This window comes from Pelobates fuscus, chromosome 3, assembly GCF_036172605.1.
Source record: "Pelobates fuscus isolate aPelFus1 chromosome 3, aPelFus1.pri, whole genome shotgun sequence".
Classification (NCBI taxonomy): domain Eukaryota; kingdom Metazoa; phylum Chordata; class Amphibia; order Anura; family Pelobatidae; genus Pelobates; species Pelobates fuscus.
The window spans coordinates 69,242,140-69,268,270 of NC_086319.1; the positions used below are offsets into that span (position 1 = coordinate 69,242,140).

General features: G+C 41.9%; 1 protein-coding gene across 1 annotated transcript in view; it reads right to left on the reverse strand.

Annotated features, from left to right (window-relative positions):
• The window catches only part of LOC134601623 (dynein axonemal heavy chain 3-like), an 875,684-nt gene that overhangs the window by 474,288 nt on the left and 375,265 nt on the right, over positions 1 to 26,131 (reverse strand). Inside the window, exons 28-29 of the mRNA XM_063446141.1 lie at positions 25,028 to 25,136; positions 5,346 to 5,465 (exon numbers count right to left, since the gene is read on the reverse strand). Of these exons, the coding sequence (XP_063302211.1) occupies positions 5,346 to 5,465; positions 25,028 to 25,136 (229 nt within the window). The remainder of the gene's footprint in view (positions 1 to 5,345; positions 5,466 to 25,027; positions 25,137 to 26,131) is intronic.

The following is a 26,131-nucleotide window of genomic DNA, read 5'->3' on the forward strand; positions in this document are numbered from 1 at the left end:
CATTGTCCATATGTAAAGCCCTGTCCAATCAACCCTTTACTGAATTTAGTTGAATCTGAGAAGCCAATATACCCTATTCACGTCAAACTTCATCCGGGTGCTGTAGTCTTGTGTCACATCATCAATAAACACTAGTGACTCAGTGTCATTGGAAGCCATGCATGTCCATGCCATCACACTGCCTCTACCATGTTTTACAGATGATGTGGCATACTTTGGATCATGAGCCATTCCAAGCCTTCTCCATACTTGTTTCTTCCCATCATGCTGGTACAGAATGATGGTAGTTTTATCTTTCCAAAGAATGCTGTCCCATAACTGGGCTGTATTTTTTTTTAGAATTTTTCTGGCAAAGTCTTACATGGCCTTTCTATTCTTGAGACTTATGAATGGTTTGCACTCTGTGGTGTACCCTCTGTATTCGCTCTTGTGAAGTCTTCTCTGTATGGTAGACTTGAACAAGTATATGCCTACCTTCTGGAGAGTGTTCTTTACTTGGCTGGATGTTGTGAAGGGGTTTTTCCTTTACATGGATTATATCCTATAATCAACCACTACTGGTGTTTTCTGTGGATGTCCAGGCTTTTTATGTGTTGCAGAGCTCACTAGTACGTTCTTTTTTTTTCCTCACAATGTACCAAACTGTTGATTTGGCCACCCCTAATATTCCTGCTATCTCTTTTATCAATGACAAAATGCCTGCCAGCTCAAGTGACAATCTCCTATCGTCCACTTACGTTATCTCTAGCGCTCTAGGCAGTATTATCTTTCTAGCTACAGCATAAAGCTAAAGCTAGTTTTACACTAGAATCGATGTCTCAGGGTATCTGCCACTCCAACACTGGCACAGCAAGACTAAACACATTGTATCACATTGTACTATTGTGTCTCTCTGTAGCTGAAGAAAACGTGTCTAGAAGATTCTTGTTTGGAAGAACAGTTGTTTTATTGCTCTCCATTTTTTAGCCTTCTTTCATTCAGTTCACTTGAATAAAATCAACATTTAGTGGCTGTCTCCTAATGAGGTTTTTTTTTTTTCTTCCTGTTAATTAGATTGGCAATCCAGCCCACCAAGCTTTTTAGCTCTTATCCCCCACCCAATAAATATATCAATAAATAAATAAATAATAAAACAGCTTCTTCTCCATTCCATCTCCTTTCTTCTGATGCTAGCAATGGCAACATTCTGCAAATGGCGATTCAAAAATCAAAGATTCTTCAGATCACCTAATTGGCCCTACCTCGGCCGAATTGCTGTTCAACCTAAAACGAATCTCCAAGTCTAGTTCAAATTGTGAGATACCACCCCAGAGCAGAGGTGCCCAAAGTTAGATACCTATTTGTTGGAGAGCTACACCTACTAAGGCAAAAATAAAAATCATGCAGCTTGCAGTTCTACAAATATTGTGGATGTATCTTCAGCCTCCCCTACTATAGAAAAATGTTTGGGGTAGCTCAGCAACAGAGATAAAAAATGAATTCAAATGATTGAATGTTGGTGCTATTCCAAAAACTCCATGACATAACTGACTATATTTATGAACATACTGTGCATTGACAAAACAAATATGATGCAAAGCTTCTCTACAAGTTCATACCAATCACTGACATAGTGTGGACATGCTTGCACAGCATATACATAACATGCAAGTACATATGGGAACTTTAATTATTGTGAATCACATGTATTTCTCCTTGCAGAGTTATTGTGCTTGGAGTAGCTTTGTAACATTTTACACTCTAAGCTAATTTAATATATGCACTTATCTGTTAAAGTGATACGTTTAATGGTTAACAGCAAAGATAGTAACTTCGTGCTTTTATTCAATCTTGCCTGGAGAAAGAACATAGTGCCCTGGAAGCTTGCATTCGTTATACTGTAATCCTACCATTAAAAAATAACTAGTGTGTAAAAGCAAATTCACATAAGGGCAGTTTGACCCAAATCTATTTTCCAGACGTAGACTATGATTTTTATTGTTCATAAAATAATGTTAATATGTATGTGGATACAATACACATACATCTTTCTCTAGGATTCACGTTATTGTTATGTAAACTTAGATGCACTTATATTTGCAGTTCCTTTTCAAAATATTTGAATGGCATTCTTAGCACTGTAGCCATTATATAGCCATTATAGTTCACTGTAGTGGTTATGGTGCAAAAACCTTTGGGAGCTGGAAACCAGTGCTCTTGGTCTATCATAATCACCTAGTATTGGACAGGGTAAAACAAAACTGTGTCATTCTGGTGTCACTTACAATGTGGACCGCTGCTTCCCTGCATTATTTTATGACTAGTCAGTCCTGCGTCATATTTTGGAACTACAGCCATCCGTGACATACATTGCACATGTTTTGGCCTCAAAATGTAATGCAGGTCAATCAGCACTGAATTTAGCTTATTACAGACCATTCCTCTGTTTGCCCTTTGCCCTGACTTGGTCTCTAACACTCAAGAGTCTGTGCATTTATTCTGATTGATTATTCAGTTGCCAAATTGACTTCTTGTAAGTTTTTCCAAAATTCTGCTCTCTCTGACCTAGGTTAGTTTCTAAAGTTTGTGTAATTCTATGCTCCTTGACCTCAAACTTTTTCTTGGACTTATCTTAGTCTGTCTTAAAACTGTCTACTGTTAAGCCTGGCCATTCTAAAGAACATAAATATGTTTTCTGACTGTTTGTCTTTTTTTTTTGGCATGTAGTGGATATCCTGACCCTGTAGTGGTTATGGCGCTTGGTGCATTGTCTTAATTCAATCACACAAGTCAAATGGGAAAAGTAATGCAATGTTACATTATATAATATGTAACGTGGGATTTAAGAATAATCCAAGCACCATAACCACCACAGGACGTAGAAGGGTAATCCTTCCTGGCACCATAAGTACTACATCAAGCTGTAGATTTGTCCAAATTGATTAATCCTGAAAATGTCTATTAAACATATAATATATACTTTTTTTTTATTGCTCCTCCTTTTTTATTCTATTGGCTATTTTTTTACTAGATTTTTAATAAATGTAAATTTCAATAAACATATAATATGTAAATATAGATAGTTTTTTTACTGCTCCACCTTTTTCCTTTATTGTTTACTTCTTCTCGTATGATCTGTTAACCACATGGCATGAAAATGCGTCTAGAGCTGTACTGCAAAATGTATACATAATATTTATATTCTTTTGTATGTATTTTGCTGTGCACTAACCCACTTTTGTGCAATTTTGGATTAACTGAATTGTTTTCCAGAAATGATTGCATGGACAAAATGTAAGCAAACCAAAACACCAAATGGACAAATCCAGAATTGCAGCCTAATTTTTTTTTTCTCCAGAAGAATCAATTCAGACAAACCAAATTTTTCAGATCGAGTCTATTTCTCAATTCATCTGTGAATAACATAAACGTTTAGTGGCTTTCCCCTGTCCATTAATCATTTTTTTATTCCCATCAATCATTTCTTTTTTTGGTACCATGATAAGATAACTGAATCATGAATCAAATGAAACTGTTAATGCATTGTCCATTTAATTATGATTTCAGGCAACCTGCCATTAGGTCCAAATCTGTCCGATTCGCAAGTTATTGGAAATTGAATGCACAAGTTTACCAGCTATGGTGCTGCTCTGTTGGAAAAGGCGGAAAATCAAGCTTGACAACATGTAATTTGTTTCATCCAAATCAAAAAAACTAAATGAATTTATTGGACAAAATTAGGACGAACTGAACCACTCAGTGAACAAAATTTGGTTCATCCAATTTTTTAAATAATATATTTGGATGAAACAATTTGGACAAATCTATATTTTGCTTATGTACAAGTCTACTGAATATAAAGTCAGCAAACAGTAAGTACATATAAATTGTCTTTGTGCAAATTATGGGTATTTAAATGCCTACATAGATTCAATACAGTCAGGTTGTCTAAATGTCAAATATAGGTATTTGAAGATACTCATCTCATTCTCCATGCCTTTACCACTTTAAAGAAACATTCTAAACAAAAATCTGTTTTAAATTAGATGTGTTCCTTTCTTTCTTTTAAATTACTGGACTTGACTTTTAAAAAATACCTAAAAAAAAATGCCAGCTCCACGAAAGACTTGAAGTTTGAACCTCCTCCTGTGAAGTCATCAAACTCAAATTACTTTTGTCCAATCAGAAAAATATTGTGAATACACAATGCATGCGCGATCATCTGCCGATCCCTGACTTATCTATGGGAATAATTGAAATCAAATTCCACACAGCAACGGGTGTCACCATTCTCTATATGCTGATCCTCTATATCAAACAGATTCAATAAATTAATCTATTTATGTGATACATTCCTAATGACTCTATCTAAGAGCAAGTGGTAGGCAAAATGCAATCGGTTCTATTTTTGCTTTAAAAAACTGTCACTGTTTTCAATTGCAAGGCTGCAGGGACAGTATTTGTGACCCCAGATCACTTGATTAAGTTGAAGTAATTTTGTAGCTTAGAGAGACCCTTTCAGTTCTAATTTTTCACTAAATTAAAATTAAACTTTAATATTTTGTTCACGCATTTTACAAAATAAAAAAAAATAATAATAAAAAAAAAATATATATATATATATAAATTAATGTTATATATTCTTGAAAGCTGACAGGTGTGGAATGAGTTCTGTACCTCATAAAATTGTTCAGTGCTAAAAAAAAAAAAAAAGCATGAAGAAATTATTTAAAATGTACAAGCTGGTTCTCTCTGTCGATTTTTAAAGTGCAGGAAAAGCACTGTATGAAAACAGAAATGAGTTAAAAAAAATATATATTGAGAGCTACAGGTCAACATCATTTTGTTTATGGTCAGCATTTAAATAAAATATTATTATACATTCTGCATATTTAAAAAAAAATTATTATTAAACATTAAGCAATTATAACAATTTGCTTTTGTTGAGAGGGGGTTATACAACATAACGTGAGACGGGAGTTCTAAAATATCCATCAATCAATACATTTGCATAATTAAGGGAAAAGAGAAGATAATAATCCGTTATATACTATTAAATGTCAACCTTACTTTACACTGCAAAATAATATATTTTATATATTCTGATAAAATAATTATTTTAAAATAGTAATATTTTAAATATGGAAATTAATTTTTGCAATCTAGAATAAAATGAGTAATGCATTTGCATTTTCCAGTAAACTATAATATTCCAGATATTATTCTTTGCCCTGTAATGTTACATGTTCACATGAAAGTGCTAAATTTGAAAGTCAATATTATATTTCTGCATTTATATTTGCACTTGTCAGCCTCAGCATCCGCATTGCATACTAAGTTTGCTGAGAAACTGGTGTTAAAATTACCTCCAGCTCAATACGATTAAATTCATCAAAGCATGCCCAAGCTCCAGACTGTGCCAGACCTTTGAAGAATTTCCCCATGGCTTTATAGTCTAGTCCATCCGAGCAGTTAAAAACAACACACTGTAAATGAAAAAAAAAAAAAAAAAAATAAGAAAAAAAGAAAAAGTACAAAGGTTTTTGTTATGATAAACATTGACATCAAAACTATTTTGATAAATGAAGATAAAACTAAACAGGAATTAAAACAAATAATTGTTGCAATTAACATTTATTTTTAGGTGAATAAACAGATGATACTTGAAAGGGTAATGTTTATATATTAATGATTCTAATAAAAGTAATACATGCAATTATTTTGTAATTAAGCAACCAAACAGCGGGGCAGATGCACATATTTTTTATTCCATAAATTTGAAGAGTTCACAGTGAAGCCTCACAGTTAACTTGACCCCTTGCTATCTACTAAACTGCAAAGAAAGAGACAGAGAGGTTTAGATCATGTTACTGGGCATATCACAAAGAAAGTGTTTGAATTCCTAGAATATTTATTAAATGTATAACTAAACATAACATGAATTAAATGTTCCCTAGAGCACATCTGCAACCAATACTGTTAGAGAGGGGTATCTTTTGTATTATCCCTATTCTTGAGATGATTATATCTGGGGGCCTAATAGTTCTAGATTAACTGTTTCCTCTCTAGAATTTACACTATTTACTAAAACAATATGAATCACCTTGTGTTAACCTTTTTGATTTTTTCATGAGTTTCTTCAATTGCCCAAGGCAAAGCCACAGCAAACATGGCAAATGTAGAGGACAAATAGAAATATTGTTTAATTTCTCTTCTTCTCTGTATGCTTTCTCTATGCTGACTGTGAGGTGCAAAATACAGAACTTATAAGGATAATGTACAGGGAGCCAAGATGAAGGTGCTAAATTGTAGGATAAATAAGTATGGAGTTGTACATTTAATGGAACTTTCAAAATACCTAAAGTATTTCAACTTGCTGTGTCCTCTTTGTTCATATTGCATAAAGGGTGACATACATTAGAAATTGGCACTTAATCTTATCCCCTATTTTTCACCATTGTGTGGCTTACACCTCCCTTGTGTATCTCTTACAACCCCCCTTTGTGTGTCTTACTCCCCCAGCCCCTTTGTATGTCTTGTATGTCTTCTTCTCTCCTAGCCCCTTTGAATCTTTTACTCTTCCTAGCTCCTTTGTGTGTTTCTCCTTCACCCCCAGCCCATCTGTCTCCCCCAGCCCCTCTGTGTGTTTTTTGACCTCCCACCACAGGCCCCTCTGTGTGTCTTTCTCACCCCTCATGTGCCTCTGTGTGTCTTTCTCCCCACTCACTCCACACTGTGTGCCACTCTCCTCTCCATGTTCCTTAGTGTTCATCTCCCTTCCCTCAATGTCCCTTAGTGGTCCTCTTCCCTCCCTGTCTCTTTGTGGTCCTCTCCCCTTATTTCCATGTCCCTTAGTGTTCCTCTCCCATCCCCTTCCCTCCCCTCCCTGTCCCTTAGTGTTCCTCTCCCCTCCCTTCCCTGTCTATTAGTGTTCCACTCCCCTCCATGACCCTTAGTGGTCCTCTCCCCTCCCTTCCTTGTCCCTTAGTGTACCTCTCCCCTCCCCTTCATGTTCCTTAGTGTTCCTCTTCCCTTCCCTTCATGTCATTTAGTGTTCCTCTCCCCTCCCCTTCATGTCCCTTAATGTTCTTCTCCCCTCCCTTCCCTGTCTCTTAGTGTTCCTCTCCCCTCCATTCCCGGGTGTGCCTCGTTATCTCTCTTGTAGCATGGCTTCTGATTCGTGAACACGGCCAGACTGACAGGAAGTGCTCTCTCAGTGAGCACTTCCTGTCAGTCCAGCTGGGAACAGGAAACAGAAGGTTTTGTACCACAGTCCGCTCCGCTTGGCCATGCTACAAAGAGAGACTGGAAGGAGGGAGTGCTGTGCACTTCCCTCCTGCCTGTCAATCAAGTCTTGTGCCCCCTGGCTGGTGCACACTAAAGCTATGTCCTTTGTAACCAGAGCCGGACTAGCCCAAAGGGATACCGGGAAATTTCCGGGTTGGCCACGGCACCTGAGGCCGGGCAGACAGTCCAAATCATGAGGCTAATGTAATTTAAATGATTTTCCCCTCAGTCTGTGCCAGCCTGTGTAAGTCCGTGGGGAGTAAAGAAGGAGAAACTGGGAGCTGGTGCAGCCACAATTAGGCTGCTGGCGGCCGAAAGGAAGACCTGTCAGTCTCCCTTTAAAATTCACCTCAATTTCGGCTGCATGCCCCGCACGCAAGCCCCACCTCCTGAACAGAAGCTCCGCCTCATGTGCACAAGCCCCACCCCCACACACTTGTTGCTGACCTCTCTGGGAGGAAGAGGTCACAAAATGGCAACTTCACCTCCCAGTGCCAGGTAAGCTTTAGCCATGACAGTGATTGTATGTGTTTAATTATACAGTAAGCATATCTACATGCAGACAAACTCACTGACACAAGATCATTGATGCACACACTCACAGACAGACAATCTCATTGATATACATACACTCATTGACATAAAAATGCAAGCTCACTGATGCACACAAATAGGCTCACTGACAGACAATCTCACTGACACACACAGACAAGCCAATAAATATATATATATATATATAGTTAATACAATGTTAAACAAAAATCTGCACACCAGTCAAGCCATAAGACTTGCTTTTCCCACAGAAATCACCAATTTGCAGTGATGTTACTACCGCAAAGGATTCTGGGTGGACATATGCAAATTAGTTCAACAAGGAATCTATTTTAAACATGGATTCCTTTGAGTCTGTGTTTGCTGTATACAACAGCTTTGAAACACAACTTAGGAAAAGATGCAAAGCCAGTGAACCACTCACAGCACTGTACATTTGTGCTTTCTGTGGGAAAAGCAAGTCTCATGGCACAGACTTCATGTAGAAGTGGTTTTCAATCACAATTATCCCCCCCCCCCCCCACACCATAACTGTTTTGGTTGTTGCTTAGCAAGTACCTGTATTCCCCAGCTGTATCCATTTACCTATACCCAGGACTTTAGCCTGCTCCAGTGCAGTGAGATTTTATCTCTTCGTTTGAATACTGTTTGAATAATAAAGGATTCTACTTCTGTGATTTCGGCTGATGGTGAGTTTTCTTGATTTCCCACGTTTGGATCCAACAAGCCCAAGAATCTGATCCTCCCTGTGCCTGATAGTCCGGAGTGGTACTATAACCACTCAACAATTGTGAGTTCATTTCTTACAGAGCATAACAGATTATATTTTATTTTGACTATATTGCACTCGGTCTGTGTTTGTTTTTATGTATTTTAGATGGTAGAGTAAAAGTATATATGGTTGTTTTGCCACTTAAGATCTCCTGTTTTATCACAGTGTGGTTTTTATTTTAACTGTTACAGTCTCTTCCTCACTAATATGTTTTAGTGTGTATGTTTCTGGGATATTTTTATACTCTGATTGCTACTTTTCGTTCACCTACATTTTATATACTCTTTGCGCACCTAATATTTTGTGGGTTTTTTGTTGTTGCTATTTTGGGGATTCATTGTATCAGAGCTCCTTGTAGGTTGCTCCATGCATTTATGGTTCATAGTCTGTTTATGGTGGTAACACTTAGGTGTTTATATTGTTGTGCCATTCTATTCTAGTAGTATACATATATATAATACGTGGCACAATGACTTTTGGGGCTGGCATAGATTTTTTTCTAATGCTGCTTTGTATCCCCAGTCTGGCCATGTTTGTAGCTCAACTATTTCAGAATTGTTTGACTCACAATAATGTCACTGACAACTAAAATTTGATAGTGTTAATGTTAGTGTCCTGTTATTCATCCAAATCTAACCTCGATAGGGAAGTTTGAGAGGGAAGAAACAAAAGCAGAAACATATTCAGAAACTATTAATTCCATCTGCAAAGCAAAAATTTTTTTTTTAAAAATATGTTCTTGCCTTTTTATATTCATAACAAGATACTATCATTTATATAATGCTTTTTTCAACTCCTTGAAATATAAGGCACATATTGTTTTGGTGATATTAGTGTACATGCGAATCTCGCTAACTGGTAAAATTGCTATTGAAAATCAGCAGAAAAGCTAAATATCTATTCACACCCCCTTCAGTACATTTTCCCTAGTGCATTTATTTATTTTTTTATTTCTCAAAAGCAATTTTAAAAATGTATAGATTCACTCTTTCTTGTCGTTTCTGCACACATTAAAATAAATTACATTTATATCCATATGAAAAAAATAAAATATACAGTGTGGTTGTTCTTTTCTCTTGAGGATATTACAAAGAGAAATACTAAACTAACAGAAACACAATAGAAGCGGCAGGAGATCAAGGTCTTATAAAAGGTGTCAGAGAAGCAGAGACAAATTATAGGTTCATAAATTACATGCATCCATTAAATACTCTGTACATTGGGGGAATGGAAAGAGATGTATATAACAAATGAAAGTGCTATAAATTACTAATAAGATATGTAATGGCAAAATGATCTTTAATAAAAGCAGATGGAAGGATAAGGATGTTGTTATCCAAGTGGGAGGTATCCCCAAATGTACATATGTGACAGTTCCAAAAAGGACACAACTCAAGCAGACGCCTATATAATCTTTGTTATGACTATTTCTGATGGTGCTTAGAAAACATTTAAACCTAAAATAAAGTTTTGAGCTGAGCTCTCCTTTTGCTCCATTGCAGGACATTCCATCTAACTTACACGTATGGTGCTGGGCAATATTTTGGCCAAAGTGTGGAAATAAAAATGGACATTACCTGGTTTGACTTCATGCAAAGCAGCCATGGTATATATCAGAAGAAAAAAAGAAAAAGGTACACAGATCACTAGCTTTTAGCATGTGATGAGTCAACAGCTTGTCATGAACTTTCCTGTGCCTTGCACCTGCGCCGCTTCTCTACTTGGGCGACGAGGGGCATTACTGCAGTCCTCAGGCCGCGCAGCCCGAACACTCCATGGGGCTGTGCGGCCTGAATAGGATTATATCTACCTTCAGTCCCACAAATGTCTCTCTCTGCTGGTTTGCGGGCCGAACTGCAGCCCCTATAAATAAAAGTTGATGATGTGACGTCACACCCTTAAAGGTACCACGTCATCTAGGCGACCCCAGGCTGTGAGGTCTCAGAAATGGCTTGGACCAATGGGAACTCTTTTGAACCTATTTAAGGCCTTTTCTAGGCCTCACTCATTGCCCTACCGTGGTTTCTGTCCTAATAAACATTAGTGCTAATAGTAAATCTCTCTTGTTATAGTCCTGATATTGACCTCGGCTTGTTTTTGACTTGTGGTTTCTGTTATCCTGACCCGGCTTCACATTTGACTCATGATTTTATGGTATCCTGACTAGGGATGTCCCGAACGATTCACTGGCGAATAGTTCCTGGCGAACATATCATGTTCGCATTCGCCACTGATGGCGAACATATGCGATGTTCGGTCCGCCCCCTATTCGTCATCATTGAGTAAACTTTGACCCTGTACCTCACAGTCAGCAGACACATTCCAGCCAATCAGCAGCAGACCCTCCCTCCCAGACCCTCCCATCTCCTAGACAGCATACAATTTAGATTAATTCTGAAGCTGCATTCATTTTTTTGTGTGTTTATTATACATTATCCTCCATAGCCAGTAACCTGTGTTTATTATACATTACCCCCATAGCCAGTAACCTGTGTTTATTATACATTATCCCCCCATAGCCAGTAACCTGTGTTTATTATACATTATCCCCCATAGCCAGTAACCTGTGTTTATTATACATTATCCCCCTCATAGCCAGTAACCTGTGTTTATTATACATTATCCCCCCCATAGCCAGTAACCTGTGCTTATTAGACATTATCTCCCCCATAGCCAGTAACCTGTGTTTATTATACATTATCCCCCCATAGCCAGTAACCTGTGTTTATTATACATTATCCCCCCCATAGCCAGTAACCTGTGCTTATTATACATTATCTCCCCCATAGCCAGTAACCTGTGTTTATTATACAGTATCCCCCACAACCAGTAACCTGTGTTTATTATACATTATCCCCCCATAGCCAGTAACCTGTGTTTATTATACATTATCCCCCCATAGCCAGTAACCTGTGTTTATTATACATTATCCTCCCATAGCCAGTAACCTGTGTTTATTATACATTATCCCTCCATAGCAGTAAAATATGTTTATTATACATTATCCCCCCATAGCCAGTAACCTGTGTTTATTATACATTATCCCTCCCAGAGCCAGTAACCTGTGTTTATCATACATTATCCTCCCATAGCCAGTAACCTGTGTTTATTATACATTATCCCTCCCGCATTTCTGGACTTTTCGGGACTTTTGTTGCAGCTGCTTGGTAGATAACTCCCTAATTTCCACGGTATTATCTACCAAAAGGCTGAAAGACCTAAATTGGTCTTTCAGCCAAATTTACTAATACTAAGTAAAACTTACTTAGTATTAGTAAATTGTGCCCCTACTCGCGGGCATGTCTATTAAACAGTGAGCAGCCTGACCTAATGTCCACCCCCCTGGCCCCCACCCCTGAGCGACGGGTGGGGGCCCTAAATACAAATGGGGGGGACCCAATGTCCTCCCCCCTGGCCCCACCCTTGAGCGGTGGGTGGGGACCCTAAACAAGAATAAGGGGGTGACCTAATGTCCTCCCCCCTGGTCCCCACCCCTGAGTGGTGGGTGGGGGCCTAAACAAGAATAAGGGGGGGACCTATTGTCCTCCCCCTGGCCCCCACCCCTGAGCGGTGGGTGGGGGCACTAAACAAAAATAAGGGGGGGAAACCTATTGTCCTCCCCCCTGGCCCCCACCCCTGAGCGGCGGGTGGGGGCCCTAAATACAAATGGGGGGGACCTAATGTCCACCCCCTTGCCCCCACCCCTGAGCGGCAGGTGGGGGCCCTAAATACAAATGGGGGACCTATTGTCCTCCCCCCTGGCCCCCACCTCTGAGCTGTGGGTGGGGGCCCTAAACAAGAATAAGGGGGGAGACCTAATGTCCTCCCCCCTGGCCCCCACCCCTGAGCTGTAGGTGGGTGGGGGCCCTAAATGAACATTTAACCCCCCTCCCCCCAGGTGACTAGGGTTCCCCAAACCCCTAGTTACCCCCTCCCCCCAAAAAATAAACTCCTACCTACCCCCCTCACCCTAAAAATAATGAGGGGAACCATTTAACTAAGTACCTTTAAAAATAAAAATACACTTACCATTCGATGTTTTCTTTCTTCTAAAATCTTCTTTTTTGAGCCCCAAAAAAGGTCAAATAAAAATCCATAATAACCGACCCCGCTATACCGCGAGTAGGGGCATGTCTATTAAACAGTGAGCAGTCTCAGGGGTGGGGGACAGGCGGGAGGACATTAGGTCTCCCCCCTTATTCTTGTTTAGGGCCCCCACCCACAGCTCAGAGGGACTGTGCGGCCTGAATAGGATTGTATCTACCTTCAGTACCACAAATGTCTCTCTCTGCTGGTTTGCGGGCCGAACTGCAGCCCCTATAAATAAAAGTTGATGATGTGACGTCACACCCTTAAAGGTACCGCGTCATCTAGGCGACCCCAGGCTGTGAGGTCTCAGAAATGGCTTGGACCAATGGGAACTCTTTTGAACCTATTTAAGGCCTTTTCTAGGCCTCACTCATTGCCCGACTAGTGATGTCCCGAACGATTCACTGGCGAATAGTTCCTGGCGAACATATCGTGTTCGCGTTCGCCACTGATGGCGAACATATGCGATGTTCGGTCCGCCCCCTATTCGTCATCATTGAGTAAACTTTGACCCTGTACCTCACAGTCAGCAGACACATTCCAGCCAATCAGCAGCAGACCCTCTCTCCCAGACCCTCCCACCTCCTAGACAGCATACAATTTAGATTAATTCTGAAGTGGCATTCATTTTTTTTTGTGTTTATTATACATTATCCTCCATAGCCAGTAACCTGTGTTTATTATACATTATCCCCCATAGCCAGTAACCTGTGTTTATTATACATTATCCCCCCATAGCCAGTAACCTGTGTTTATTATACATTATCCCTCCCATAGCCAGTAACCTGTGCTTATTATACATTATCTCCCCCATAGCCAGTAACCTGTGTTTATTATACATTATCCCCCACAACCAGTAACCTGTGTTTATTATACATTATCCCCCACAACCAGTAACCTGTGTTTATTATACATTATCCCACCATAGCCAGTAACCTGTGTTTATTATACATTATCCCCCATAGCCCGTAACCTGTGTTTATTATACATTATCCTCCCATAGCCAGTAACCTGTGTGGGGGCCCTAAATGTCCTCCCCCCTGGCCCCCACCCCTGAGCCCTAAATACAAATGGGTGGGGGCCCTAAATACAAATGGGGGACCTATTGTCCACCCCCTGGCCCCCACCTCTGAGCTGTGGGTGGGGGCCCTAAACAAGAATAAGGGGGGAGACCTAATGTCCTCCGCCCTGGCTCCCACCCCTGAGTGGTGGGTGGGGGCCCTAAATGAAAATTTAACCCCACTCCCCCAGGTGACTAGGGTTCCCCAAACCCCTAGTTACCCCCCCCCCAAAAAAAATAAACTCCTACCTACCCCCATCACCCTAAAAATAATGAGGGGGGACCATTTAACTAAGTACCTTTAAAAATAAAAATACACTTACCATTCGATGTTTTCTTTCTTCTAAAATCTTCTTTTTTCAGCCCCAAAAAAGGTAAAATAAAAATCCATAATAACCGACCCCGCTATACCGCGAGTAGGGGCATGTCTATTAAACAGTGAGCAGTCTCAGGGGTGGGGGACAGCGGCGGGCATCTTAGCTGTGACACGATGGCTCGTTTTGACAGGGTGAGTAGTGGCCATTTAGCCTTGTGGGTTACTTTAGCCTTTCCCTGGTGGGGACCGGGATAACCCCCACCGGTCCAGAGGGGGGGGGGGGGAACAGGGCTGTAAATATGAGGTGCAGACACGATGAGAGCTCCAGGCCGGGAGATCGACCGCTTCTCCCCCCTCCCCTCCCCCCCCCCGGAAGCTGCACTCATATCTGGTGTCACAATAGCTTGCATTTAAAAAAAAAACAACTTTTTTGACTGTAATATAATAGCAGTCAGTTTCCTTCACACGTGTGCATTTCAGGGCCTGCCAGAGCACACCAGTGCAACTCATATCTGGTGTAACAGTAGTGTACATTAAAAAAAAAAAACTAGAAATTTGACTGTGAAATAATAGCAGTCAGTTTCCTTCACACGTGTACGTTTTAGGGCCTGCCAGGGCACAGTGTCACACCAGTGCAACTCATATCTGGTGTAACAGTAGTGTACATTTAAAAAAACAAAACACTTTTTTCACTGTGAAATAATAGCAGTCAGTTTCCTTCACACGTGTACGTTTTAGGGCCTGCCAGGGCACAGTGTCACACCAGTGCAACTCATATCTGGTGTAACAGTAGTGTACATTTTAAAAATAAATAAATTTTTGACTGTAATAGATTGAATAACAGTTAGTTGTCTGCAAGCGTGTGTGACAGGCCTACAGCATCTACTCTGCCAACTTCTGCCAGTGCACAGTGCCACTCATATCTGTTGTCACAGTAGCTTGCACGCATAGTACCACTAATCGAAAAAAAAATGACAGGCAGAGGCAGGCCACCCCGCAGTGGCCATCATGGTCGTGGTGCTGTGATTCCCTTTGGCCCTAGAATAATGCCCAGTGTTCAGAGGCCACGTACCCTGAACTCGAAAAATTCTGAGGACATAGTTGACTGGCTAACACAGGACACCCAATCTTCAACAGCTTCCGCTCGGAACCTCCTCCAGCTTAGCTTCGGGCACCTCTCAAGTTACCACTCGCCTGCCTGCCGCCACCACCAACACTAGCACCACAGCCGCTTCACTTGATCTGTCAGAGGAGTTATTTACACATCAGTTGGAAGAAATGAGTGATGCGCAACCATTATTGCCAGATGATGTAGATAACAGGGATATATCACAGTCAGGCAGCATTACACACATGGACATACGGTGTGATGATGATGATGTTGTACCCGCTGCTGCTTCCTTTGCTGAGTTGTCAGATACAAGTGAAGCGGTTGATGATGACAATGCGTCCATGGATGTCACGTGGGTGCCCGCTAGAAGAGAAGAAGATCAGGGGGAAAGTTCAGATGGGGAGACAGAGAGGAGGAGGAGACGAGTTGGAAGCAGGGAGTGGTCGTCGCAAGGAGCTAGTGGCACAGTCAGACAGCATGCATCGGCACCCGGGGTCAGCCAGACAGCACGCCAATCAACGCATGCTGTTGCCACCACCAGAATGCCGTCATTGCAGAGCTCAGCAGTGTGGCATTTTTTTGTGTGACTGCCTCTGACAACAGCGATGCCATTTGCAACCTGTGCCAAAAGAAACTGAGTCGTGGGAAGTCCAACACCCACCTAGGTACAACTGCTTTGCGAAGGCACATGATCGCACATCACAAACACCTATGGGATCAACACATGAGTACAAGCAGCACACAAACTCAAAGCCGCCATCCTCCTCCTGGTCCAGCATCTTCAGCCACGTCAACCACTGCTGTCCTCCTTGCCCCCTCTCAACCATCCGCCACTCCGTCTCTCGCCTTGAGCAGTTCCTGTTCATCTGCCCACAGTCAGGTGTCTGTCAAGGACATGTTTGAGCGTAAGAGGCAATGTCACAAAGTCACCCCCTTGCCCGGCATCTGACAGCTGGCTTGTCTGAACTCTTAGCCCGCCAGCTTTTACCATACAAGCTGGTGGAGTCTCAGGCATTCAAAACATTTGTAGCTATTGGGACACCGCAGTGGAAGGTACCCGGCCAAAATTTCTTTACACAAAAGGCAATCCCCAACCTGTACTCGATTGTGCAAAAGGAAGTAATGGCATGTCTGGCACACAGTGTTGGGGCAATGGTCCATCTGGTCTGGTCTGCAAAGCATGGTCAGGGCAGGTATATCACCTACACTGCGCATTGGGTAAACCTGCTGACGGCTGCCAAGCATGGATTGCGTGGCTCTGCAGAGGAGTTGGTGACACCGCCACAACTTGCAGGCAGGCCTGCTGCCACCTCCTCTACTCCTCCTACTCCATCCTCTTCCATAACCTCCTCGGCTGAGTCCTCTTCTGCTGCTGCGTCTTGCTCCACATTAACGGCACCCTCCAGCTCCCCAGGTACTATTCCACATCCCGGATACCGCAGTGTCACGCCGTCTTGGGTTTGACTTGCCTGAAAGCAGAGAGTCACACCGGACCAGCACTCCTGTCCGCCCTGAACGCACAAGTGGATCATTGGCTGACTCCGCACCAACTGGAGATCGGCAAAGTAGTTTGTGACAACGGAAGAAATTCGTTGGCGGCATTGAATTTGGGCAAGTTGACACATTACACATGTGTGTAATCTGATCGTACAACGCTTTGTGCATAAGTACATAAGTGCATAAGTACCCAGGCTTACAGGACATCCTGAAGCAGGCCAGGAAGGTGAGTGGCCATTTCAGGCGTTCTTACCATGGCGCACTTTTCAGATATCCAGCCATGAAACAACATGCCAGTGAGGCGCTTGATTTGCGACAGCCCGACACGTTGGAATTCAACACTCCTAATGTTCCACTGCCTGCTCCAACAAGAAAAAGACGTTAACGACTATTTGTATGACCGGGGTGCTAGGACAGCCTCTGCGGAGCTGGGAATTTTTTTGCAACATTACTGGACGCTCATGCGCAACGCCTGTAGGCTCATGCGTCCTTTTGAGGAGGTGACAAACCTAGTCAGTCGCACCGAAGGCACCATCAGCGACATCATACCATTTGTTTTCTTCCTGGAGCGTGCCCTGCGAAGAGTGCTGGATCAGGCCATAGATGAGCGTGAAGAGGAAGAAGAAGAAACAGCCTTATCAGCATCGCTTGCTGGACCTGCGGCAACGCTGGAAGAGGATTGTGAGGAAGAGGAGTCAGAGGAGGAATGTGGCTTTGAGGAGGAGGAGGAAGACTAACCACAACAGGCATCCCAGGGTGCTCGTTGTCACCTATCTGGTACCTGTGGTGTTGTACGTGGCTGGGGGGAAGAACATACCTTCAGTGAGATCACTGAGGATGAGGAACGGGACATGAATAGCTCGGCATCCAACCTTGTGCAAATGTGGTCTTTCATGCTGTCGTGCCTGTTGAGGGACCCTCGTATAAAAAGGCTGAAGGAGAACGACCTGTACTGGGTGTCCACGCTACTAGACCCCCGGTATAAGCAGAAAGTGCCTGAAATGTTACCGAATTATGGCAAGTCGGAAAGGATGCAGCAGTTCCAAAATCAATTAAAAAGTATGCTTTACACAGTGTATAAGGTTGATGTCACAGCACAATGGGAATCTAACAGGGGAAGAGGTGAAAGTAATCCTCCCACGACCACGCCAGCAAGGACAGGACGCTTTACAGACGTGTTGTTGATGGAGGACATGCAGAGCTTTTTAAGTCCTACGCATCGCCACAGCCCTTCGGGGTCCACCCTCAGAGAACGACTCGACCGACAGGTAGCAGACTACCTCGCCTTAACTGCAGATATCGACACTCTGAGGAGCGATGAACCCCTTGACTACTGGGTGTGCAGGCTTGACCTGTGGCCTGAGCTATCCCAATTTGCGATAGAACTTCTGGCCTGCCCTGCTTCAAGTGTCCTGTCAGAAAGGACCTTCAGTGCAGCAGGAGGTATTGTCACTGAGAAGAGAAGTCGCATAGGTCAAAAAAGTCTAGATTACCTCACCTTTATTAAGATGAATGAGGGATGGATCCCAAAGGGACTGACAGTGGGCGATACATTCGACTAAAAAAAAGGCCTGATGAGGGGGACGTAACAGGGATTAAACTGATAAGAATTGTACTACTTAACACACCACTCCTATCTGGTGGCACATTAGATTGCACGCGCAGTGCCCCAAATTTGAAGTAGGAGGACCGACCAAGCATCTTTTTCCATCTCCCAGTTCCTAAAATCAATGCCATATACAAGTCCCCTGATAGGGGACGTAACAGGGATTAAACTGATAAGAATAGTACTACTTAACACACCACTCCTATCTGGTGGCACATTAGATTACACGCGCAGTGCCCCAAATTTGAAGTAGGAGGACCGACCAAGCATCTTTTTCCATCTACCGGTTCCTAAAATTGATGCCATAGACACGTCCCCTGATAGGGGACGTATCAGTGATTAAACTGATAGTACTACTATCAGTACTGGTATAGTACTACTTAACACACCTTATAATAATGCAGAGAGAGGCAATGCAGAGAGAGGAGTCTGAAGAAGAGGAGTCAGAGGAGGTGGAAGACCAAACACAGCAGGCGTCCCAGGGGGCTTGTTGTTACCTTTCGGGGACCCTCGGTGTTGTACATGGCTGGGTGGCGGAAGAGACCTTCAATGACATCAGTGAGGACAAGGAACGGGACATGACTAGCTTGGTATCCAACCTTGTGCAAATGGGGAGTTTGCGGTTGTGCAAATGGACTGTTTGCGGTTGTTTGCGGTGCATTAAACGGGGAGTTTGGTCTGTCACTGTGAAGCGGGCGTAGCCCTTACACTACCTGATCGATACAACATCATACCTGATGTTTTAAAGCACGTTATTCCAAACAATTTAGGAATGTTAGGTGATTTATGCCCTTTATGGATTAAAACCTCTCTGCATCAACTATGTAATTTTTCATGGGAGTTTTGCCATGGATCCCCCTCCGGCATGCCACAGTCCAGGTGTTAGTCCCCTTGAAACAACTTTTCCATCACTATTGTGGGCAGAAATAGTCCATGTGGGTTTTAAAATTTGCCTTCCTATTGAAGTCTATGGTGGTTCACCTGGTTTGCCCGTTCGCGAACATTTGCGGAAATTCGCGTTCGCCGTTCACGAACGGAAAATGTTATGTTCGCGACATCTCTACTCTATTGCAACTTGAGGCCTCCATCCATTTGATGCAGGAGTGAATGACAAAATTATTAAAATGGCTGTCGGCATGCACAGTAATTTCGAGCACTAATCAAGCCATCACCATTGTCAGATCATACAAATAATCCATGAGTAAAGTGAGAATAAAAATGTGACTAAACTTTTTAAGTAATATCCACTTTGCTATTGGATGTGAATCATGAGTAACCTACTCAGGGTATGAATATAAATCACAGGCTGATATGTGGAAAAAAACATCATGCAATTCTCAAAGTATGTAAAATGGAAAATGCTCACTTTTTACTGTAAGTGATGTGTTTCTAGTCTTCAGTTGCAAGTGGCTAATATGCTAAATAGCAAAATGGCAACTCCCATCAGCTGTTGCTAGTTTCTGGCTGCTGTTTACCTAAATCAAGCATGTTAAACTCCAAGGCTAGCATGGGCCACATAAACAAGGTTTAAGTTAATGTGGGTCGCAAAAAAGAAAAAACACCTTAAATTGTCATAGAAACGTAGGTTTGTTTTGAAAAGTACAGTACAAAAAAACAGCATCCCCCCTACTAAACCCCAGTACCCCCCGTACTAAATCTCAGTCCCCCCTCTATACTAAATTCCAGTCCCCCCTAGATACTACATACCAGCACCCCCCTCTATACTAAATCCCAGTACTCCCCTCTATACTAAATACCAACACCCCTCTATACTAAACCCCAGCCCTTGTTAAAAAAAAACAAAAAAAGCAATATTAGCCAACAAGCAGACTCCACTCACATTGACAATATGCAACTCAGGAGTCCAGTCTCTGGTATACCCCCAATGGCGCCGTCTGCATCCTGTGCCAAACGGATCCTCCCGTTACTCCTTGAAAACCTGTGAAGGTGGAGCACGTTGATGTCACGTCAGAATGTGACATGGCGTTGTGTGTCTCTGTGCACCTCCAAGTCCTCCACTACACTGACCAACACACACTGACAGACACACACACACTCACTGATAGAAACACACACACACTCTCTGAAAGACACACACTGACGCGCACACACACACTGACAGGCACACACACACACACACACACTCTGACAGACACACACACACACTCTCTGACAGACACACACACACTGACAAACACACACTGACTGACAGAAACACACACACACACATTGACAGACACACACACACACACATTGACAGACACACACTCTCTGACAGACACACACTCTCTGACAGACACACAAACACACTCTGACAGACACACACACACTGACAGACACACACACACTCTCTGACAGACACACACACTCTGACAGATGCACACACACTGACAGATACACCCACACACACTTTCAGACATACACACACACACTGACAGACAGACACACACACACACACATTTACACATTCTTGCACACACTCACATAATTTTATTTTTTACTCCCTACCTTTGGGAGCTGGTGTGGGACCTCTCCCTGATCTTTTCTCTGGAGCTCAGTCTTCCTGCTCCCTCACGCGCGCAGTTTAGTAGTGCTGGAATGACGTCATATTCCAGCACCCGGCATCACTACAGAGGGCACGCCCGAGGGAGCAGTGAGGAGCAAGATAACTGAGCTCCCTCGCTGCCACCAGGGACCTCTCCTCTCCGGCCGTGTAATTTTAGCAGAGTAGGCATCTGCAATGTGGGGAGATCAGGTGCCTCCTCTGCCTTAGTAAGCATGGTAAACTCGCGGCTCGCCGGGACACAAAAATATTCATGGTGGGCCGCAAGCGGCCCGTGGGCCACGAGTTTGACATGCTTGACCTACATGTAAATGTATATTTTGCTGGTAAGTTAACCAGCCAGCATATACAGTATCTCACAAAAGTGACTACACTCCTCACATTTTTGCAAATATTTTATTATATCTTTTCATGTGACAACACTGAAGAAATTACACTCTGCTACTATGTAAAGTAGTAAGTGTACAGCCTGTATAGCAGTTTAAATTTGCTCTCCCCTCAAAATAACTCAACACAGCCATTAATGTCTAAACCGTTGGCAACAAAAGTGAGTACATCCCTAAATGGAAACGTCCAAATTGGGCCCAAAGTGTCAATATTTTGTGTGGGCACCATTATTTTCCAGCACTGCCTTAACCCTTATGGGCATGGAGTTCACCAGAGCTTCACAGGTTGTCATTGGAGTCGTCTTTCACTCCTCCGTGACAACATCACGGATCTGTGGGTGTTAGAGACCTTGCGCTCCCCCACCTTCTGTTTGAAGATGCCCCACAGATGCCCAATAAGGTTTAGGTCTTGGCATGCTTGGCCAGTCCATCACCTTTACTTTCAGCTTCTTTAGCAAGGCAGTAGTCATCTTGGAGGTGTGCTTGGGGTCGTTATCATGATGGGATATTGCCCTGCTGCCCAGTCTCTGAAGGGAGGGGATCATGCTCTGCTTCATGTCACATGTTGGCATTCATGGTTCCCTCAATGAACTGTAGCTCCCCAGTGCCGGCACCACTCATGCAGGTCCAGGCCATGACACTCCCACCACCATGCTTGACTGTAAGCAAGACACACTTGTCTTTGTACTCCTAACCTGGTTGCTGCCACACATGCTTGACACCATTTGAACAAAATAAGTTTATCTTGGTCTCATCGGTAATCCATGTCTTTAGTCTGCTTTTCTTCAGCAAGCTGTTTGCTGGCTTTCTTGTGCATCATCTTTAGAAGAGGCTTCCTTCTGGGATGACAGCCATGCAGACCAAGTTGATGTGGTGTGCGGCATATGGTCTGAGCACTGACAGGCTGAACCCCCATCCCTTCAACCTCTGCAGCAATGTTGGCAACACTCACTATTTCCCAAAGACAACCTCTGGATATGACGCTGAGCACGTGCACTCAACTTCTTTAGTCGACCATGGCGAGGCCTGTTCTGAGAGTGGAACCTGTCCTGTGAAACCACTGTATTGTCTTGCCCACCATGCTGCAGCTCAGTTTCAGGGTCTTGGCAATCTTCTTATAGCCTAGGCCATTTTTATGTAGAGCACCAATTCTTTTTTTCAGATCCTCAGAGAGTTATTTGCCATGAGGTGCCATGTTGAATTCCAGTGACCAGTATGAGAGAGTGTGAGAGCGATAACACCAAATTTAACACACCTACTCCCCATTCACACCTGAGACCTTCAGGAAGGCTGAACTTGATGGATGCAAGTCTCTTTTCAGCTATGTAACTATGTAACCATGTAACACTAACGTGTCACATGACGCCGGGGAGGGAAAATAGCTAATTGGGCCCAATTTGGACATTTCCACTTAGGGGTGTACTTACTTTTGTTGCCAACGGTTTAGACATTAATGGTTGTGTGTTGAGTTATTTTGAGGGGAGAGCAAATTTACACCTTTATACAGGCTGTACACTTACTACTTTACATTTTAGCAGAATGTCATTCCTTCAGTGTTGTCACATGAAAAGATATAATAAAATATTTACAAAAATGTGAGGGGTGTACTCACTTTTGTGAGATACTGCACATTATATCTAAACCTGTCTGAATATAAGTTTGTCATATATAGAATTTGTTTTGTTTATTTTATCCAGCAGTATAAGGATAGCAACTGAAGAATATTGAACTTTTACTTTTGTATTTGTCTGAATGCAGAGGTAGAATGGTTTGTGTATGTTTTATCACTTAACCCTTTAAGGACACAGGTTTAGAAGTAAAAGGTCAGCATAATGGAAAATTTCCATCATGTATCCTTAATGGGTTAAATATCTTTAGTGAACACAGTCATTACTTCTGAATAACGTTTTCCAGAACCATGTTATGAGAAAAAAAAATAGATATGTAAAAAAATGTGCATAATTGAAATTTTTCCATTAATTAAAAATTTTCCAAACACACTGACACCCTTCAGTTAACACCTTATCTGTCAATATGTTATCTTCAGTTATAAGACAAAGGGAATAATGTGATTTACTTTATCTATTATATTTATCTGTCTTGTGCTTAGACTTGTCACTTTTCAATAGAATTGACACATGGAATGCATTGCTGTCATCCTGAAGTAAAAGCTGGGAGGTGGGGGAAGAATAATGAAAGAGCGCAATAAATTAATTTATTATTTGCGTATATTTATTATAATCAAATTAATTATGGGAGAAGTGTCCTGCTTATCTCTGACAGACACGAGGCTTCCATAGAATGTCAAAAAGAAATGCATCGATCACCTGTCTGAAAATCAAAAATTTAAGGAACCACAACTAATAGGGTACTGTACAGCTGCTCTCTCGATACATTATGTATCTGTAAGGTCTAGCATATAATCTGTCTTATTAGTTAAGGAATGCAAATGCATTGTTCTAAATAGACAATAGGATGAATAATACAGGGAGAAACAGGTTTACTTCTTCGCCTTGCTTCCAATTAACATAATCGTCCCTTTCCCTTTAATTCCCCAGTCACAACATTCTGGAAAATGATGAAAATACAGGGGATGTCTATTGTAAAACTCTTTACTTAATCTTTATACAGTTTAATAACTCGGCTAAAGAGAAACTGACACTTTTCTTTCAGTGACAGTTTTTTTCCCCCACATTGGCAAAATATTTAGAAGTATTTGCTGAGATGAAGTATGCAGCAAGTTAATTATAAATCACTTTAACCATAATGGCACATCTAAATGATCAATCTTGCCATCTTCCTCCTGATGCTCTGCTCAACTATAGTCGATAGCAATCTTTTCCCTATGAGTGGCCATGGGCCACAGGTAGACTAAGGACATGGGACATTATGACCTTGCATCAGTTGTAAGTTGTGTCCGCATGGTCAACATCATATATAGATTTATCATAAGAAAACTTTATTCTGTTACTGCCAAAGTGACAGTTACTCTTAGATCTAGAATCAGACTAGTCAAAACCTGATTGCCACTTTGAAATCAAGAACTACCTTTCCCTATTTTTATGGTAAAATTGAAAATGTCTTTAACTTGGGGTTTCATCCTCCTTTTGAACAATAGCAATTAGAGAGATATGTGCAAAGTTAAAGGGGCATTCTAAGCACAGTAACCATTATAAGATTCTTTGGCAGTTATGGTGCCAGGGGTTCTATAACACCATCCCACTGCTGAGAGTGACACTATAGTCACCAGAATAACGAGAGCTTAATGTAGTTGTTCTGGTGAGTATAATCATTCCTTGCAGGCATTTTCATGTGAATACTGTCTTTTCAGAGCAAAGGCAGTGTTTACATTGCCCCCTCGGGACATCTCCAGTGGCCACTCCTAAAATGGCCACTGGAGGTGCTTCCTGGGGCTGTGCAGCACTGCTCTTCATTAAGATGCTGAACTTTTCTTATAGAAATGCATTGTTTCAATACATCTCTATGAGAAGGTGCTGATTGGCCCATGCTTGGCCCACCCTTGCCCGGCCTCCTTGCTGAATTCAGCCAATCCAATGCTTTCCCTATGGTGTTCCTTTAAACAATTTGACACTTACATGGATCCCCCTGGTGCCAGCAGTCAGGCCTCTAAGAATATTGGATTATTTTATATTTTTTATTTAGGCCATCATCAATCTTAAATACTATATTTTTATATGTCATCTAATACTGAAAAACAGTACAACATTAGTATAGTAAAGGCATTAGTACAGTAACGATTAGTTCAAACAACCAAATGTCTCTTAGGCTGTGAAAAATAAATTTCTGACCTGTTTAGCTACTGCTCGAGCCAAGTCTTTGCAGGTTTCTGTCTTCCCAGTTCCAGCTGGTCCTTCTGGAGCCCCACCAAGATTGAGCTGAAGTGCTCCCATTAAGGTTCTGAAATAGATATGAAGTTAAAAAAATGTATTTCAATAACTAGAGACATAATCTTATTTTATTGAAATGACCATTGGAGGGTTTTTAGTGTTAAAGGAATAGAAAATAAATAAACATTAGATTTTAATATTGACTCAACTTCAAAGTTTCTTTCCTCTGCCTCTACTCCCAAGTGACCCTTTTAAACTACATTAGTGTTTAAAAGTGATGTAGAATGAGAAAGGGTTTTGCAATAGGAATCCAGAGGTGATTACCGTCAGAAACACACGCTGAGAATGTTGGATAAAATGTTTAGTTATAGCATAATTCTCTTGCGTTGCTGGATTTTCTATCGTAGATTAGCTGCTAGTTAGCTATAGCAACACTGAACATAAACACACTGACAATTTTGGGGGGGATTTCATTTGCCCCAAAAGGACAATTTATTTATCCTTTTTTTAACCTGGCAAGTCATGTGATAATCGTAATATATATGACATGATATATATATATATATATATATATATATATATGAATTATAATAGTATATGAATTAGAAACTAATATTCTAAATTTAGAAGGGTATACTACAACAGTAGTAGCAAATATCCAGGAGCTTCCTAATTAAGTATTTTAGAGGAATATAGTATAAGATACAATACGCAACAATATGTATGGCAAAGGTGACTAAAATCCTGAAGGAGGGTATAGTCCCAGGATCAATGAAACCTCTTGCTGAATATTATACTTCCATAAGGATAGAAGGTATAATAGTCAAAAAGCAATAAGATGTTATATTATTGATGGTGGTGTCGCGAACTGTCCGCCAAACCGTTCACGAACATTTTGCCGGCGAACAATAGCGTGTTCGCGGCGAAGCGAACATACGCAATTTCCGGTCCGCCCCCTATACGTCATCATTGAGTGAACTTTGGCCCGGAACCTCACAGTCAGCAGACACTTCCTGGGAGGGAGGGTCTGCTGCTGATTGGCTGGAATGTGTCTGCTGACTGTGA